The 18,553-nt window shown below is 40.5% G+C and overlaps 1 protein-coding gene and 2 pseudogenes across 1 annotated transcript in view; all 3 read right to left on the reverse strand.

Annotated features, from left to right (window-relative positions):
- WNT2 (Wnt family member 2) overlaps positions 1 to 1,935 on the reverse strand; it is a 45,147-nt gene extending 43,212 nt beyond the window's left edge. Inside the window, exon 1 of the mRNA XM_065883747.1 lies at positions 1,553 to 1,935. Within this exon, the coding sequence (XP_065739819.1) occupies positions 1,553 to 1,635 (83 nt within the window). The 5' untranslated portion in view covers positions 1,636 to 1,935. The remainder of the gene's footprint in view (positions 1 to 1,552) is intronic.
- A 13,752-nt stretch (positions 1,936 to 15,687) lies between these two features.
- LOC136128438 (asparagine synthetase domain-containing protein 1-like) lies at positions 15,688 to 17,827 on the reverse strand (annotated as a pseudogene).
- A 73-nt stretch (positions 17,828 to 17,900) lies between these two features.
- On the reverse strand, positions 17,901 to 18,088 carry LOC136128592 (ASNSD1 upstream open reading frame protein-like; annotated as a pseudogene).
- Between the last annotated feature and the right edge of the window lie 465 nt (positions 18,089 to 18,553).

Genomic DNA, 18,553 nt, shown 5'->3' on the forward strand with positions numbered 1-18,553 from the left:
TCCATTTTCCAGCTCTTTTTGGCTTTGATAGAGAACCTTTGGAAAAAAATCTTTCTATTGTTATTAAGGACACTAAATATTTGGAAGAATCAAACAGTGTTATAGCTCCATAAAGTACTTTTGAGAAGAAACTTTAACAAAAAATTACATCATCATCTCTACCCAGATGTTCTCTATTAGTTGTGAAATGTTTAGAAAGGTACCTTTTATATAACCCAAGCTGCCATAGGTGTCTTTTGAAGCGATCAAACAAGGAGAATGTCTTTTTCTTGTATTTTCATTATTTTATATGATCATAAAATCATTACAGCTGTGACTCCCCAAAAATATATTTAAGTGACAGCTGAGAGACAATGTGACAAAAAGCCTGGGCAATAAATAATGTTTATACACCCATGGAGACAGAAATAGCCATTTTATCGAAAAACGGTCACTCTGATAAATCAATCTTTGATCCTATGTCAGTAAGGTCAAGGCTAAACACCTTTCTGTTCAAAGTGGCTTAGGAAGGAATTGAACCCCTCTTCCCATCCATGCTTTCTTTGCTTTGCTCCTTTGAAGAGCTCGTGTCTTCCTAAAGTTCCCTGCTCCAGTCTCTCATTTGGCTGAGACGCCTTACTTTTGCCAGATTCTTTTAAAAAACAGCACATCATAACAGATAACAGGTCTTTCTGAATCAGTGTTTTAAGTATCAGTTCGGAAGTTTTTAGGTGCAAGAACGCTAAAGAGCTCTCAACTCTATCTCTTCTCAAGATGAATGAGGTGGAGATGAGTTTCTGGGTGGGGAGAGCCTCTCCCTTTGGAACTTTTAAGGATGCTAAGACCTGTTACGTTTCAACGTTCCTTCGCTATGCAGAATAAGTCGAAGATCCACGTATAAAGGACAGCAGCAAATTTACTCTTTGGGGTGACTGTGGTTTCGAACTGACATCTTAGAGCTCCCGGCCTCTGGAGCTTCGCATTAAGGCGGTAGTCTCTACCTGGAGGCAGCAAAATGTTCTTCCGCCCCACTGGGGTGAAGCACTAGGAATGTGGAAGGACGGGAAAGAAGGCAAAATCACACGCTTCGAGTTCTACCGCTCTTGCCCGCCTGAATTGCCCCGTCGGTTTTTATCTTGAGGGTTTTTTGGGGGGAGGGGAGCATGGGGGGATGATACTAGTTTTGGAGGTGAGTTCACCCCCCCACACACACACACAAACACGCGCGCGCGCGCGCACACCCGTCTGTGCTAGTAGAGCTAGAGACCCGGCTAGCGCTTGTCTCAAAGATCCCGATTTTGCTGTCGCTCAGCTGGATCCAAATACACCGAACATCCGAGCTCTCAGTTGTGGGGGAATGGCGGGGCGCGGGGGGGGTGTTGAAGTTGTCGAAGCTGGAATGGGCTTCCGAGGAGAATCGAAGGGGCAGTAGGAGAGGGCAGCAGCTTGGGTTCGGGTCGGAAGCCGTGACTGCCGCGGCCGCGGGGAAGTGCCGCCGGGAAGCGTCTATGTGGCCCCTGCGGGCTCCACTCCCATCCCCAAAATACCCCGGCGCCCGTGCGCGTGCACTTACCACCATGAAGAGCTGACCTCAGGGCTGAGCCAGGTCAAGAGCAGAGGGAGCCAGAGCCAGATTCCACCGAGACAGGCGTTCATATTAACCCCCTTGCGTCCGCATCAGGTCAGACTCCGTGTGCGGGCGCCATGCGTGCCCGGAGCAGAAGCGCTCAGCGCCGGGAGCGCCTCGTCACGGCCGCCGGCGCCTTGCCGCGCCCCCGCCCCCCGCTCGCGTCTGCGGCGAGTGGCGAGACTCGCTGATAAAGTTTCAAGCGACCAGCGGGGCGAGCGATAAAGGCCAGCCGGGGCTGCCTCGCCCACAGCCAATTCCCCAGGCGCGGCGAGCGCGGGCTGCCGGAGAGCTCTGCGCGCCTCCCGCGCGCCCCGGTCCCTTCAGCTCCCCGCCCGCCCGCCCGCCCAGGCGCAGCCAAGGGAGGGGGCGCTGCGCCGGGTAGGATGGCGGGGGGGGTGGGTCGCGCGGTTTTATATAAGGGTGGGTGAAATGATGGCAAGAGAGGTCTGTGGGTGAGGTGATGCGGGGAGGGAGAAGCACCTCTGCGTGGCCTCGAGCACCCGCGGAGGCAGGCACCTTTCGGGAAGCTCCGGGCCAAAGAGCATCAGTGGGTGCCCCGCCACAGGACCGAGCGCTCCGGATAGGCGAGGCTACCCTCCGGCAAACATAAGTCCCCGAGCGGGCAATGTGGGGAAAGGAGGGAGAGGATAGGGATACAGCAGTGTACAGGAGGCAAGAATCCAGAGATGATTTTCAACTCATCCCTCCGCTTCTCTTCCTAATACCGAAAGGAAGAGCAAGCCCTCGTAAATCTGGAGCTAAGCAGGGCAAGGTTGGAGAGGGAGGGTTCAGGCCTCAGGGAAGTGAAGACCTGTGGCCTTGATTGCTTGGTGCTGGGCTTATATAGAGAGCTCCAAGGGAGGGGAAACGGGAAGGTCCCTGACCCTCCGGACCTCACCCAGGCGTCCTCGGCCAAAACGTCTGGGGAAGATGCGGTGTTTACGCACACCCAGCTCCTCCACGGCGCTGTAGAGCGCAAAAGATCATGCAGGGAGGAACTGAGGCAGCAGGAGCCCGCCGAGGGTCTGCGCCCCAGCACCGGTCGCGCCTCTTGCTGCCCTGGCGCTCAGCTTTTGCTCCTTGCGGAGGTCAAGGGACTATCGGTCCTGATCTAGGCCCCCGCAGGGCCAAGAGAGACAGGCTTGAGCCCGCGGGTGGAGCATCTTGAGCAGCAACTGGCTTGTAGCCCCGCCGTTTATCACCGGAAAGGAAGGAAGACCAGGAACTCGCGGCGGCCGTGAACTGTTCCATTGCTCTTTTCCTGGGGCGGAGGAACCCGCCGCCCGCCCGCGGAGCGTGCCTTGGGGAATGGGGAATGTGTGTGCGTGTTGGGGGTGGGGTGGGCGCTGCATTGTTCGCAGGGCGTGAAGGGGTGGCCGTCCGGATAGGAAAGACCGGCTCTCCCCCCACCCCCTCCTAGAGCCGAGACTGGCCGGAGCATCAGCCCTCGCTAGGCGCGAGCGCGGTGAGAAGCTGGACGGGGCGAATCTCAGAAATGCCAAAAACCTGAAAAATGCTGTCATCGCCACCCCCTTCCCCCCTCCCCCCGCTGGTCCCTGGCAGGTCCGGCCCCTCCCAGGCTGACCCAGATACATCCCCGTTTGGGTCCGGAAAGGGAGGGGAGGGAAACAAGTACCGCGCCACCCACGACTCGGGAAGAGCAGGGCTCCACGCCAGGGCCGCTCCATATCGCTGGGCCGCGACCCAGGGGAAGTTCTGATCGGTCTGTGCCTGGAGGGAGGGAGGGGCAGGGGAGGTGGGGGTTGTATTTCTGCTCACAGTGCGTGCACAAGCTCGTGTGTGTGTGTGTGTGTGTGTGTGTGTGTGTGTTGGGGGATAGGAGGTTGGGGGAGACGGGGCGAGTGATGTGATGGGCATCAAAGAGCAAGAAATATCTCATTAACCTCTGTGCTTATGCTCATAAACCTCTTCCCTGGGTGAAGCAGAAGAATAAGTTAAAATTCACTTCCATCCTCCTTCGTCCACAGTCTCTCCACTTCTACCAGTGAATAATGTAGGGATGTGGATGTGTACGTCGGGAAAGGTAGGCAGCTGTATGCTTCTCTCATGGACAGTGAGACCTGAAACTACCTAAAAAGCTCAACTCAAAGCTCCACCCACCTCAGCACATCATGTTCTTCCAGCTGAGGGGAGTTAGAAATACATGGAGTATGACTATCAGCTTAGAGGCCTTTCCTCTCCGCCCAGGGAATTATTGAGTGGCCAGGAGATCTGCCCTTCAGTTGTTGATGAGGCCAATGGAATGACCTAAACCTGAAACAGACCTCCTGGAGTAAGAACAGGACCATCCCCAAAACTAATTAAATCCAATCCAAAGGGCTTTATCCTGGGGCAGGAGAAGTACCTCACGACTTGCAGAGAAGAAATCAGCCTTGGTGAATGGCAACTGCTGAAAAAGTTCAAGAGAAACTAAATCCAGATGTGAAAAAGGTCCACCCAAACACTCCTTCCCGACCTGTCTAGAGGCAGTCTGGACCACGTGACTTGTCCCTTCCAGATCTGTGATTCCATTTCTCTCACATTCTCCACCCCTATTCACTTATGACCTACTATTAGCCCTGTACAACTTCGCTTCCTGCCCAACAGGTCTGACTTTTCTTCTTCCTCATCTGTACCTGTGCACTTTGAAGATAGAGTGTTCACTACTAGAAGAAGTTGGGAAATGCTCAAGAAAATTAAGAGGAAAGAAAGTTATTACAAACCTCACTTCTCCAATAAAAACTACCATCCTAAGGAAGAGTTGATAAATATTTAAGTAAATTACACATGACTATAGCCTTGCTATAGCAGATGATGAATTAGGAAAGACAGGGTTCAGAGTACCTTTAGATCTATGAATTCAATATCTGATTTCTGGTTTCTTCAGTGAGAATTCTCATTGAATTGACTGTAAAATTCATTTACAGTATACGGGACCCAATTCTCTTTCTGGATATTAATGTTAGTTTGCTTGTAACTTTAGTATAGCATTGTAGCCAAATGAGTCAGTCTATTTTCTTAGTTAGATCCATTGTTTGTCTAATCTCCCAGGGCAGAGAGAGAACTAATTTACTACCAAACCATCTCCACCCTTTAAAAATGGACAGTTACTTCTTCAACCAAATAGTCATATGTGTTTCAATCTGAACTGGTTTCTTCCTAACGCAGTGACTCTTAATTTAGCTACTCACTAACCAGTGATTCAAAGGTCTAGTATTTCCAACTTAGAATCAATGACCTTAAGAAAGAACATTGTGTATTAAAAGGTCAACAATGGGAAAGAAAAAAAATATATATATATATATAACTTTCTAAATCTAGTAGTATCATATATATAACAACAGAGGTAATATATCAAATAAAAACAATATATATCATTAAAACTTTTTTACTTGCTAAGTCTATCCAACTAAGAGCATCATATACATAATAATATAGATTAAGTTTGAAATTTGAAGTGTGTTTTCAATGCCCTTAAAGGCATTAATTGCTTTCCCCTTTAGTTACTCCTAAAATTTTTATTAAGCACACTCTTAGCTAATCTTTGTCAAAAATTGATTTTATGAGGGCTTCCCTGGTGGCACAGTGGTTGAGAGTCCGCCTGCCGATGCAGGGGACACGGGTTCGTGCCCTGGTCCAGAAAGATCCCACATGCCACGGAGCGGCTTAGGCCTGTGAGCCATGGCCGCTGAGCCTGCGCGTCCGGAGCCTGTGCTCTGCAACAGGAGAGGCCACAACAGTGACAGGCCCGCATACCGCCAAAAAAAAAAAAAAATTGATTTTATGAAAAGTTCTAATATCAATGATTTAAATCTCAGTGTGCATTTAAATTAATGTGCGCCAAAGACTTGCTTCCAGCCATGAGAAAGTAATAGGTACGTGACTTGTTCTCCTACTGAAAAAAAATATAAGACTGGACAAAATGATAAGGCAAATCTTTTCAGGCATTGGGTAATAGGCAGCACACAGCTATGATCTTTGACAGAAGGAAAACACCTGAGGTGTGCTCCACAACTATCCCATAACTGTCCTGAGTTTTCTGCTGAAGGACACTTTTTTGGGGGTGCAAGAAAGTGGAAACAGAGCAGTAGTCTTAGTTAAGGATAGAGGGAGTAGAGGTCTGGGCTGCTGAAGCAGCTGAAATTGGCAGGGTAGAATATCTGAAAATAGGTAGCTGTGAAAGAGAGGGTCCCAAAAGTCTACATGGTGATTCACCATGTGTTCTTGGTCAAGAGCTGGGCTGAATATAGCCATGAGAAGACTCTAACGCCTAGCAGAAATTGCTTTCTGCATGTCATGCAGCGTTGAGAGACGTTGGAGTTCCAGCTCAGTGGGGTAGAGAGACCTTATTAAGCACTTCAGGTATTCATTTGAGATGCCAGAAAGGCATCCTTTAAGGATCATACCTTAGTATAAAAAGCATGTCTTAGAACAAAATTCAAAATTCTGTTTCCTCATATCACATGCAGTAACAAAGAATAAAAACAAATCAGACAGGCCAAGGGGAATTTACAAGGATAAAACCAACACCCGTTGAAGGAAGATAACATTGTATCATTTACAATGTCAAGCATACAATAAAAAATTAATAGGCAAGTGAAAAAACAGAAAAAATGTGATCCATACTTAAGGGAAAGCAGTCGAAAGAAAATGACTTTGAGAAGGCTCAGTTGGAGGAACTAGCAGGAAATAAATTTTAGCATAACTCATAACTATGTTCAAGTATTTAAAGGTCACAATGAACAACTAATGGAGAATCTCAGTGGAGAAATGAAAGCCATTAGAAACAAATGAAAATCTAGAACCAAAAGTACAATATCTGAGATGAAAAATTCACTGAATGGGCATAACAATGGAATGGAATTGGCAGGAGAAAGGGACAATAAACTTAAAGATAGAAGTTATATAATCTGAAAAACAGAAAGAAAAGATATTGACAATTAAAGAAATGTAACATCAGATATCTGCAGGACAAGACCAAGCAGTTTAAATACACGTGCAAGTGAAGTTCCAGAAAGAAAGAGAAAAATGTGACAAAAATATTTGAAGATATACTGCACCAAATTTGTCCAATATGATAGAACACATCAATTTACAGACCCAAGATGGTCAGAAAACGCCAAGCAAAATAAATACAAAGCAAGGGTTTCCCTGGTGGCACAGTGGTTGAGAATCTGCCTGCCGATGCAGGGGACACGGGTTCGTGCCCTGGTCCAGGAAGATCCCACATGCCGCGGAGTGGCTGGGCCCGTGAGCCATGGCCGTTGAGCCTGCGCGTCCGGAGCCTGTGCTCTGCAACAGGAGAGGCCACAACAGTGAGAGGCCCGCGTACCGCAAAAAAACAAACAAACAAAAAAACATATCACACCTATATACATCATGATCAAACAGTTTAAAATCAAAAAGGGGGAGAAACATCTCTGAAGCAGCCAGAGGGAAAAGATACATTAAATATAGAGGAGCAAGAATATGCATTACAACTGACTTTTCACTAGCAATAATGGAAGCCAGAAGACAGTGGAGCAGCATCTTTAAAATGCTGAAAAGAAAAAATGGTTCACACTGAACTCTACAATCAGTGAAAATATCCTTCACAATTGAAAGAGGAGCTCTTCTCTTGTTCTTCTTTCCCTTACCTTGGGAATAAGGACTACACTCCACGAGCAAGGGCAAAACTGCAACAGAGCACCCCAGTAGTCTAAAACCAACTCTTGACAGGATCAAAGTGAGTCATAGGTACTCTATTTGCAAGCCAAAAGAAAACTCAACCCTCCTTGGAGGAACATAATTTCATTCAGGGTCTCTACAAATTTTCATCTATTATATGTAGCATCAAATCTAAAAGTTACAAAACAAACAAACAAACAAAAACCCAGTAAGCAAATCAACAGAAGTAGAAATAGACCCACAAGTAATTTAGAGTTTTGATTTATCTGAGGACTGCAAAATAACTGAAATTTAAAAGTTCAGGGCTTCCCTGGTGGCACAGTGGTTAAGAATCTGCCTGCCAATGCAGGGGACATGGGTTCGAGCCCTGGTCCGGGAAGATCCCACTTGTCGCAGAGCAACTAAGCCCGTGCACCACAACTACTGAGCCTGTGTGCCACAACTACTGAAGCCCGCACACCTAGAGCACATGCTCCACGACAAGAGAAGCCACCACAGTGAGAAGCCCGCGCACTGCAACGAAGAGTAGTCCCCGCTCACCACAACCAGAGAAAAGCCCCCACACAGGGGGCTTAGAAAACAATTAATTAAATAAAATAAATTAATTTTAAAAATAAAATAAAAGTTCAAACAATAACAAGTAATTTTAACAGAGCTGGAACCCATACAGAAGACTTCAATAAAAATCCTAGAACTGAGGGGAGGAGGGAAGTTAAGACTGAAATTGAGAATTAGATAGATGGATTGAGGAACTATCTAGAATCAGCAAAACAGTGGACTAGTAAACCAGAAGAGGTGAATAAAAAGTATCCAGATTAATTCACAGAGAGAATTAAAAGGGTATAAAATACAGAACATAAAATAAGATACAGCATAAGAATGTCTAACAGACCATTAGACGTTAGACACAGAAAGGTGGTCAGAATTTTTGGCCTGAACCCAACTGGGTTGATTGTGTGCTAAAACAAGAATATCAACATTTTTCATAGGATTTAAACAAGACCTAGAGTCTCTTAACATTCTATTCAAAATGTCCAGGATGCAATCAAAATTACTTGGCATACAAAAACCTGTAATGTTCCAATTCAAATAGAAAAGACAATCTACAGACACTAATTCTGAGATGACGGAGATGTTGAAATTATCAGACAAAGACTTGTAAAGCAGCTATGATGAAAATGCTCCAAGAAGTAATGATGAATACTTTGGAAACAAATGGACAATAGAAAATATCAGCAGAGAAACAAAATGGAAAAAGGAACCACACAGAAGTTTTAGAATGGAAAAATATATGTACTATCTTCCACAGTGAGAGGGTGAAATATTTCACTGAATAAGGGCAGTAGCAATATTGAGATGGCAGAAAAATGTCTGAGTGAACTTGAAGATATATTATCTTCAAGGATGAACAATAGAAATTATCTAGTCCTAACAAAAGAAGGAAAAAACAAAAAAGAGTGAAAAGAAATGAACAAAGCTTCAGGAATCTCTGAAACAATTCCAAAAGGTGTAATGTGTCATGACTCCTGGAAGGAGATGATAAACAGTCTATTGCAACAAAAAATATTTGCAGAACTAATGGCTAAAAATTTCCTAAACTTTGTCAAAGGCATACACCTAGAGATTTGAAAAGCTCAGAGATTTGAAAACCCCAAACAGGGTAAACCCAAAGAAATCCATGCCAGATGCTGGGAAAACTGGACAGCTACCTATATGTAAAAAAAAAAAAATGAAATTAGAACATTCTTTAATACCATACACAAAAATAAGCTCAAAATAGTTTAAAGACCTAAATGTGAGACCTGACACTATGAAACTCTTAGAGGAAAACAGGCAGAACACTCTCTGACATAAATTGCAGCAATATCTTTTTCAATCTGTCTCCCAGGGTAATGGAAATTTAAAAAAAAACAAAAATAAACAAATGAGACCGAACTCAACTCAAAAGCTTTTGCACAGCAAAGGAAACCATAAACAAAATGGAAAGACAACCCACAGAATGGGAGAAACTATTTGCAAATGATGTGACTGACAAGGGATTAGTCTCCAAAATTTACAAACAGCTCATGCAGCTTAATCTCATCAAAACAAAGAACCCAATCAAAAAATGGTCAGAAGACCTAAATAGACATTTCTCCAAAGAAGACATACAGATGGCCAAGAGACACATGAAAAGATGTTCAACATTGCTAATTATTAGAGAAATGCAAATCAAAATTACATTGAGATATCACCTTACACCAGTCAGAATAGCTATCATCAAAAAATCCACAAACAATAAATGTTGGAGTGGGTGTAGAGAGAAGGGAACTCTCCTACACTGTTGATGAGAATGTAAATTGGTACAGCCACTATGGAGAACAGTATGGAGGTTCCTTAAAAACCTAAAAATAGGACTTCCCTGGTGACGCAATGGTTGAGGGTCTGCCTGCCGATGCAGGGGACACGGGTTCATGCCCCGGTCCGGGAGGATCCCACATGGCGCGGAGCAGCTGAACCCATGGGCCATGGCCGCTGAGCCTGCGCGTCTGGAGCCTGTTGCTCCGTTGCACTGCAAAAAAAAAAAAAAAACAAACCTAAAAATAGAGGTACCATATGATACAGCAACCCCACTCCTGGGCATATATCCAGGGAAAAACATGGTCTGAAAGGATACATGCACCCCAATGTTCATTGCAGCACTGTTTACAGTAGTCAAGACATAGACGCAACCTAAATATCCATCAACAGAGGAATGGATAAAGAAGTTGTGGTACATATATACAATGGAATATTACTCAGCCATTAAAAAGAATGAAATAATGACATTTGCAGCAACATGGATGGACCTAGAGATTGTCATACTGAGTGAAGTAAGTCAGAGAAAGTGAAATATCGTATAATATCACTTATATGCAGAATCTAAAAAAAATTTATACTAATGAACTTATTTACAAAACAGACTCACAGGCTTAGAGAACAAACATGGTTACCAGGGGGGAAGGGATAGTTAGGGAGTTTGGGATTGACATGTACACACTGCTGTATTTAAAATGGATAACCAACAAGGGCCTACTTATAACACAGGGAACTCTGTTCAGTATTATGTAAGAACCTCGATGGGAAAAGAATTTGAAAAAGAATAGATACATGTATATATATAACTGAATCACTTTGCTGTACACGTGAAACTAACACATTGTTAATCAACTATATAAAATTAAAAGTTAAAAAAAAATCCATGCCAAGACACTTAATAATAAAACTACTGAAACCTAAAGGCAAAGACAAAATCTTATATGATGACAAAGACAGATGATGCATTACTTATGGGGAACAAAGGAAAATGATTATTTGAATGACTGTAGATTTCTCATGAGGAATTGTGAAAGCAGAAGGGAATGAAACAGTATTTTTTAAAGCTCTGAAGGAAAAGAACCCTCAGCCCAGAATTCTATATCCAGTGACAATACCTTCATGAATGAAAGTGAAATAAAGACACTCTCAGATGAAATCAAAGAGAATTCATTGTCAGCAGACCTGTTTTAAAAGAAATGCTAAAGGAAGTTTTTGAGACAGAAGGGAAATGATCCAAGAAGGAAACTTGGAAAATCTGGAATGAAAAAAATTCAAGAGACATGGTAGATAGCTGGGTATATATTATAAACTTCTACTTCTCTCCAGTTCTTTAAAATATGTTTGAAGGTTGAAGGCAAAAATAGCAACAGTGTGTGATAGTGGTTTCACTGTATGTAGAGGTAATACCTTATATTAAAAAACTACCATATCAACTAGGGAGGGTAAATTGACTCTCTGGTGCTAACTTTGAAAGTTGTAAAATTTGATTCTATATACTGCAAAAAGTGATGTATAACTAACATTATCTTGATAGCAACCACTAAAAAACCTATACAAAGAGATGTAGAAAAAACATAATAAATTAAAAGTTTAAATAATTCAAAAGAAGGCAAGAAAGGGTAACCAGAGGAATGAGAAACAGAATAAACAGGAAACAAATAGTAGACATAAAAATTTAAAAATCAACTATTATATAAGATATATGTGTTCCCAAAACAAAAATTTAAAAACAAAGATTGTCTGAATGAATAAAAACACAAGTATCTCATTTCTTTTCTTTTTTTTTTACATCTTTATTGGAGTATAATTGCTTTACAGTGGTGCGCTAGTTTCTGCTTTATAACAAAGTGAATCAGTTATACATATACATATGTTCCCATATCTCTTCCCTCTTGTGTCACCCTCCCTATCCCACCCCTCTAGGTGGTCACAAAGCACCGAGCTGGTCTCCCTGTGTTATGTGGCTGCTTCCCACTAGCTATTTTACGTTTTGTAGTGTATATATGTCTATGCCACTCTCTCACTTCGTCACAGCCTACCCCTACCCCTACCCATATCCTCATTTCCATGCTCTAGTAGGTCTGTGTTTTTATCCCTGATTTACCCCTAGGTTCTTCATAACATTTTTTTCCCTTAAATTCCATATATATGTGTTAGCATACAGTATTTGTCTTTCTCTTTCTGACTTACTTCACTCTGTATGACAGACTCTAGGTCCATCCACCTCATTAAAAATAGCTCAATTTCATTTCTTTTTATGGCTGAGTAATATTCCATTGTATATATGGCCACATCTTCTTCTCATTTCAAATATAATACAGGTAGGCTCAAAAGGAGAAGGATGGAAAAAGATAAATTATGCAAATACTAATTAAAATAAAACTGGAGTAGATATATCAATATCAAAGTAGGTATCTGAGCAAAAACATTTACCTGGGATGAGGGATATAACATAATGACAGAAGGGTCAATTGACCAAGAGGAAATATGGTCCTAAATGTGTATGCACCAAACAATAGATTTTCAAAATATATAAAGCAAAAATTGACAGAACTGAAAAAGAAAAACAGGCAAATATACAATTAGAGATGTCAGCACTCTACTCTCAGTAGTTCATAGAACAAATAGAAAATCAGCAAGACCTAAAAAAAGAAAAAGAAAAAGAAAACCAGCATGATATAGAACTCAACAATACCATCAACCAACTGGATATAGTCCACATTTATAGAATGTCACTCTACAACAGCAGAATATACATTCTTTTCAAATGAACATGAAACATTTGCTAAGACAGACCACATTCTGGGTAATAAAACAATCTTTAAATTTTTTTAAAAATTGAAATCATGCAAAATGTTTTCCCTGATCATAATGGAATTAAGTGGAAAATCAGTAATAGAAAGAAATCAAGAAAATCTCCAAACTCTTGGAAGTTAAACAGCATGCCTGTAAATAATCTCTGGGTCAAGTAAAAAGTTTCAAGGAAAATACAGTTGACCCTTGAACAACATGGGAGTTAGGGATGCCAATCCCTGCACAGTCAAAAAATCCATGTATAACTTTACGTTGACCCTCTGGATCCAGGAATCCATGGATTCAACCAACCATGGATTGTGTAGTATTGCAGTATATATTTATTGGAAAAAATTTGCACATAACTGGACCCATGCAGTTCCAATCCGAGTTGTTCAAGGGTCAGCTATATTTTGAACTAAATAAAAATGCATTATTATGAAACCATATTTAATATGTACTCTAAGTCAAGAATAAATATTGTGATCTCTCTGTTAACCACTAAAGAAATAATACAATAAATAATTTTCCAGTTATCTATTGCTGCATAAAAAACTACCCTCAAATTACTGCTTTTTAAAAATTGAGATATAATTGACATACAAATAGTTCTAGGTGTATAATATAATGATTAGATATATGTATGTATTGTGATTACCACAATAAGTTTAGTTTACCACAATAAGTTTAGTTAACATTCATCACCACATATAGTTACAATTTTTTTCTTTCTTGTGATGAGGACTTTTAAGATTTACTGTGGTAGCAACTTTCAAATATATAATACAGTATGGTTAGCTAAAGTCACTATGCTGTATATTACATCCCTAGGACTTATTTATAAGTGAAAGTTTGTACCTTTTAAAACACCTTTACCCATTTCAGCCACTCCCCACTTCTGGCAACCACCAATCTGTTCTCTGCATCTATGAGTTTGGTGTTTTTAGTTTTTGTTTTTAAGATTCTAAGTAGAAGTGATCATACAGTAATTGTCTTTCTCTGTCTGACTTATTTCACTTAGCGTGATGCCCTCAAGGTCCATACATGTTGTTACAAAAAATAGAATTTCCTTTTTTATGGCTGAATAGTATTTCATTGCATATATATATATATATATATATATATATATATATATACACACACACACACACACACACCACATTTTTTTAACCCATTCATGTGTTAATGAACACTTAGGGTGTCTCCATGTCTTGGCTATTGTGAATAATGCTTTAATAAACACAGGGGTACAGATATCTTTTTGAGTTAGCGATTTCATTTCCTTCAGTTAAATGTCCAGAAGTGGAATTGCTGGATCATATGGTAGTTCTATTTTTAATTTTTGAGGAACCTCCATATTGTTTTCCATAGTGGCTGTACCAGTTAACATTCCCACCAACAGTGCACAAGGGTTCCCTTTTCTCCACATCCTCACCAATACATGTTATTTCTTGTCTTTTTGATAATAGCTATTCTAACAGGTGTGAGGGGACATCTTATTGTGGTTTTGATTTGCATTTCACTGATTAGTGATGTTGAACACCTTTCCCTGTACCTGTTGGCCCTTTGTGTGTCTTCTTTGTGAGGATGTCTATTCAGATACTTTTCCCATTTATTAATTAATTTGTTTTTTCTATTGAGTTGTAGTAGTTCTTTATGTATTATGGATATTAACCCTTTATCAGATAAATGACTTGCAAATATTTTCTCGTATTCCATAAGTTGTCTTTTCACTTTGTTAATTGTTTCTTTTGATATAAAGAATCTTTTTAGTTTGATGTAGTCCCACTTTTTAATTTTTGCTTTTGTTGCTTTTCCTTTTGGTGTCAAATCCAAAAAATCATTGCCATGACTGATGTCCAGGAGCTCACCACCTATGTTTTCTTCTAGGAGTTTTATGGTTTCAGGTCATACATTCATGTCTTTAATCCATTTTGAATTGATTTTGTGAGTGGAGTAAGATACTGGTTCAGTTTCATTCTTTTGCATGTGGCTGTTTAGTTTTCCCAACACCATTATTGAAGAGACTATCCTTTCCCTATTTTATATTCTTGGCTCCTTTGTGGTAAAGTAATTGACCATATGTGCATGGGCTTATTTCTGGGCTCTCTATTCTGTTCCATTGGTCTATGTGTGTTTTTATGACAGTACTATACTGTTTTGATTACTATAGCTTTGTAGTATAGTTTGAAATCAGGAAATGTGATGCCTCCAGCTTTTTCTTTCTTTCTCAAGATTGCCTTGGCTATTCAGTGCCTTTGTGGTTCCATACAAATTTTAGGATTGTATATTCTATTTTTGTGAAAAATGCCATTGAAATTATGATAGGGATTACATTGAATCTATCAATTGCTTTGGGTAGTAGAGACATTTTAACAATGTTAATTCTTCCAATTAATGAGCATGGAATATCTTTCCATTTATTTGTGTCTTCTTCAAATTCTTTCATCAATGTCTTACAGTTTTCAGTGTGTATGTATTTCACCTCCTTGGTTAAATTTATTTCTAGGTATTTTATTCTTTTGCAATTGTAAATGTGACTGTTTTCTTAATTTCTCTTTCTGATAGTTCATTATTAGTGTATAGAAATGCAACTAACTTTTGTATATTGATTTTATATCCTTCAAGTTTACTGAATTCATTTATTAGTTCTAACAGGTTTTTTTTTTTTTGGTGGAGTTTTTAGGGTTTTCTATATATAATATCATGTCACCTGCAAATAGATGCAAATGTCATGTTCCTTTTCAATTTGGATGGCTTTTTTTTTTCTTGACTATTACTCTGGCTAGCACTTCCACTGTTGAATAAAAGTGGCAAGAGTTGGCATCTTTGTCTTGTTTCTGATCTTAGAAGCAAAGCTCTCTTTCTTTCTTTTTTTAAACCATTGAGTACAGTGTTTGCTGTGGGCTTGTAATATATGGCCTTTATTGTGTTGAGGTACATTCCCTTTATACTCAGTTTGTTGAGCATTTTAATCAGGGATGAATGTTAACTTTTGTCAAGTGCTTTTTCTGCATCTATTGAGATGATCATATGATTTTATCCTTCATTTTGTTAATGTGGTGTATCACACATTGATTGATTTGCAGGCATTGAACCATCATTACATGCCTGGAATAAATCATACTTGATCATGGTATAAATTTATGATAACAGTATACTTAAACATGTATTGAATTTGGTTGGCTAATATTTGTTGAGGAATTTTTGTTTGTTTTCAAAGAAGCAGAGTATTTTATTTTTTTAAAATCATCATTCAGTAAATGTTACACTATGAAATATTACATTTTAATCTCTTTTTCAATAGAAAGGTTTTCTAAAGAAATGACTTGGAGCTTTCTACATTTATCAGATGTCTTTTCATTATTCTTTTCCATTTTTGCAATTCTGGATCCAAATTGCATGACCCATTTTGGCAGAAGAGCAGAGGTTGTAAGACCAAGTTCCACTGCTGCAAGATGCAAAATTAGTTTTTCACCAATTCTATGGGGTAAAGTCAAATTTGCCCTTTCCCAAACTGGTAGGGAATTTAGAAAGGAGACAGTTTCATGCGGGAAAGGAAATCTTCCTTCTTTTCCATGATCACCAATAACTGTCATCACGACCAAGATTTCTAGAAGAAATTCAACCCAGTTCCATCGCAATTTCCTTATTCATTCCTCTGGCCCGTGTGTCTTGAAGCAGGCACGATGACGAGAATAACCTGCAAGCTGCTCATCTGCACCGATTCCAGTAAGAACTACCTTTGCACTGCTCTAATATGGTTTTGCTTCATCCTGGGTCCCTAACCAACTAACTCCTCCAGAAGCAAACCATACTGCACAGCCAATGCTATCATCCAACACTATCCAAAGGCTGAATGAAGTGGGATATTCGAGTTCTTCTTAATCTTTGCAGTTCTTCTAGAGAAACATTAATTTCAACAAAATTCCACATCCGAAAAGGGTTGGCAGCTTGTAATTCCTTTAGTCCTGTTCTTCCTGTGATTCGATCTGGTATGTTGAATTGTTCACCAGGACTAGCAGCAGCAACGACATTTTTAGAGGATTCTTCAGAGGGTATTTCACAATGATTTTCTGTTTTCTCCCTTTTTTTTTTTTTTTTTTTTTTTTTTTTTTGCGTTACGCGGGCCTCTCAATGCTGTGGCCTCTCCCGCCGCGGAGCACAGGCTCCGGACGCGCAGGCCCAGCGGCCATGGCTCACGGGCCCAGCCGCTCCGCGGCACGTGGGATCCTCCCGGACCGGGGCACGAACCCGCGTCCCCTGCATTGGCAGGCGGACTCTCAACCACTGCGCCACCAGGGAAGCCCCTGTTTTCTCCCTTTTTTGTTAAAACTAGCTGGTATGGTCTTTTCTTTAGTCATGAAAGCCACATTAAGAAGATTAATTGGTTCACCTAAGGGAATATGATGGTCAGCAAGGGCTGCAATAACCATGGACTCAATCCCCCCAGAAAATAGGATTGCAACATTTGCTTTTCTATTACTAGTTTTCAAAACTTTGTTTGGTGTCAGGTTTTCATTCCTAGGTAAACACAAGACACGTCTCTTGACTGCAATACTCAGGACATCAGTGAACTGCTGACCTACTTCCTTCATGTGTCCATCAATAAGAAAGACCTGAAGGGTTTCTCTTGTCGGTGGGACGCTGGAAATGCTACTGCAATGGATCTCAAATGCAGCTTGTGGCAACGTCATATTTAAAGGGACAACAGGTTCTTTAAGATACAGTTTGGCTTCATTTGCTACCACTGATATAAATGTTGACAAGTCTGCTGAAATTTGAGTCAGGCTATTAACACATTCTTTGATAGCATCCTCCCTAGAGTTATTTCCAAGGATACAAATTTAAAACAACTGATTTGGAAATGGAAGTATTCTTGAGATCAATTCTGAAGATTCCAGATACTGGAACTTCTTGCCACTGATTGGCCACTCCAGATGTTTGGGTGCCAACTGAAGAAAGACAGGAACTCTTGCCCAAATTACTAAAATGCCAAAGCAAGCTAAGATGACCAAAAAAATCCCTACCAAACCATAAAGAATGACTAGATGCTTGATAATATATAAAAGACCAAAGACGTTGGACTTTTGAGAAAAGTGACAAAATATCAGATTCATTCTTACAAGAGGAAAGATAATTAAACATTATTTGAGTATCATTCTCTTCAGCTTCAACCTTTATTCCACTAAAGACTTCTCCATTCCACAGGAACACATTGCCTCTTTCATCTTCCACAGGCTGGGCGGTCAACACCCCTCTTAAGTGACCAGAAAATAAACACTGGTAATTAACATTAGACTTTAACAACTGTTTACTACTATTGGATCCCCACCATTTAAGATTACACCGTAAATCCTCTTTCAAATCTTTGCTGAAATGCTCAACAGAAAAGCTTACTGCACAACAAATGCCACACATTTCTATGCAAATTTAAGTTTACTATTTCTTGATTTGGTCTTCTCTGAGTTTACTATTTCTTGGTATTCTTTCCTCAGCTCATCCAATATATTTTTGCTTTCAGAAAGCATTTCTGTTCAATCTGCAAGAAAATATGTTGCTGTTCTGTTGCTGCCTTTTTTGTTCTGTAATCTTGCTGCTGAGGTCTTCCTTGTGCAGAGCCGAGTTGTTGGTAGGGCCCAGCCCCGCACTGTCCTTGGGTTGTACACCCTGGCTGGGCATTTCCACAGAGCATTAAATATGCAGTGTTGAGGATTTTTGCCTCTATGTTCATCAAGAATATTGGCCTGTAATTTCTTTTCTTGTTGTGTTCTTGTCTAGTTTTGATATCAGAGTAATGCTGGCCTTGTAAAATTAGTTTGGAAGTGTTCCCTCCTCTTCTATATTTTTTGGAAGAGTTTGAGATGGATTGTTATTAATTCTTCTTTAAATGTTTGGTAGAATTCACCAGTGAAGCCATCTGTTCCTGACTTTTGTTTGTTGGGAGATTTTTTTATTACTAATTCCACCTCCTTCCTAGTAACAGATCTACTCAGATTTTCTGTTTCTTCATGATTCAGTTTGGTAGGTTGTATGTTTCTAGAAATTTATACATTTCTTCTAAGTTGTCCAATTTTTTGGTGTATAATTGTTCATAGTAGTCTCTTATGATCCTTTGTATTTCTTTTTTTCTTTTTTTAAAGATTT

Source organism: Phocoena phocoena, chromosome 9 (assembly GCF_963924675.1).
Source record: "Phocoena phocoena chromosome 9, mPhoPho1.1, whole genome shotgun sequence".
NCBI lineage: Eukaryota > Metazoa > Chordata > Mammalia > Artiodactyla > Phocoenidae > Phocoena > Phocoena phocoena.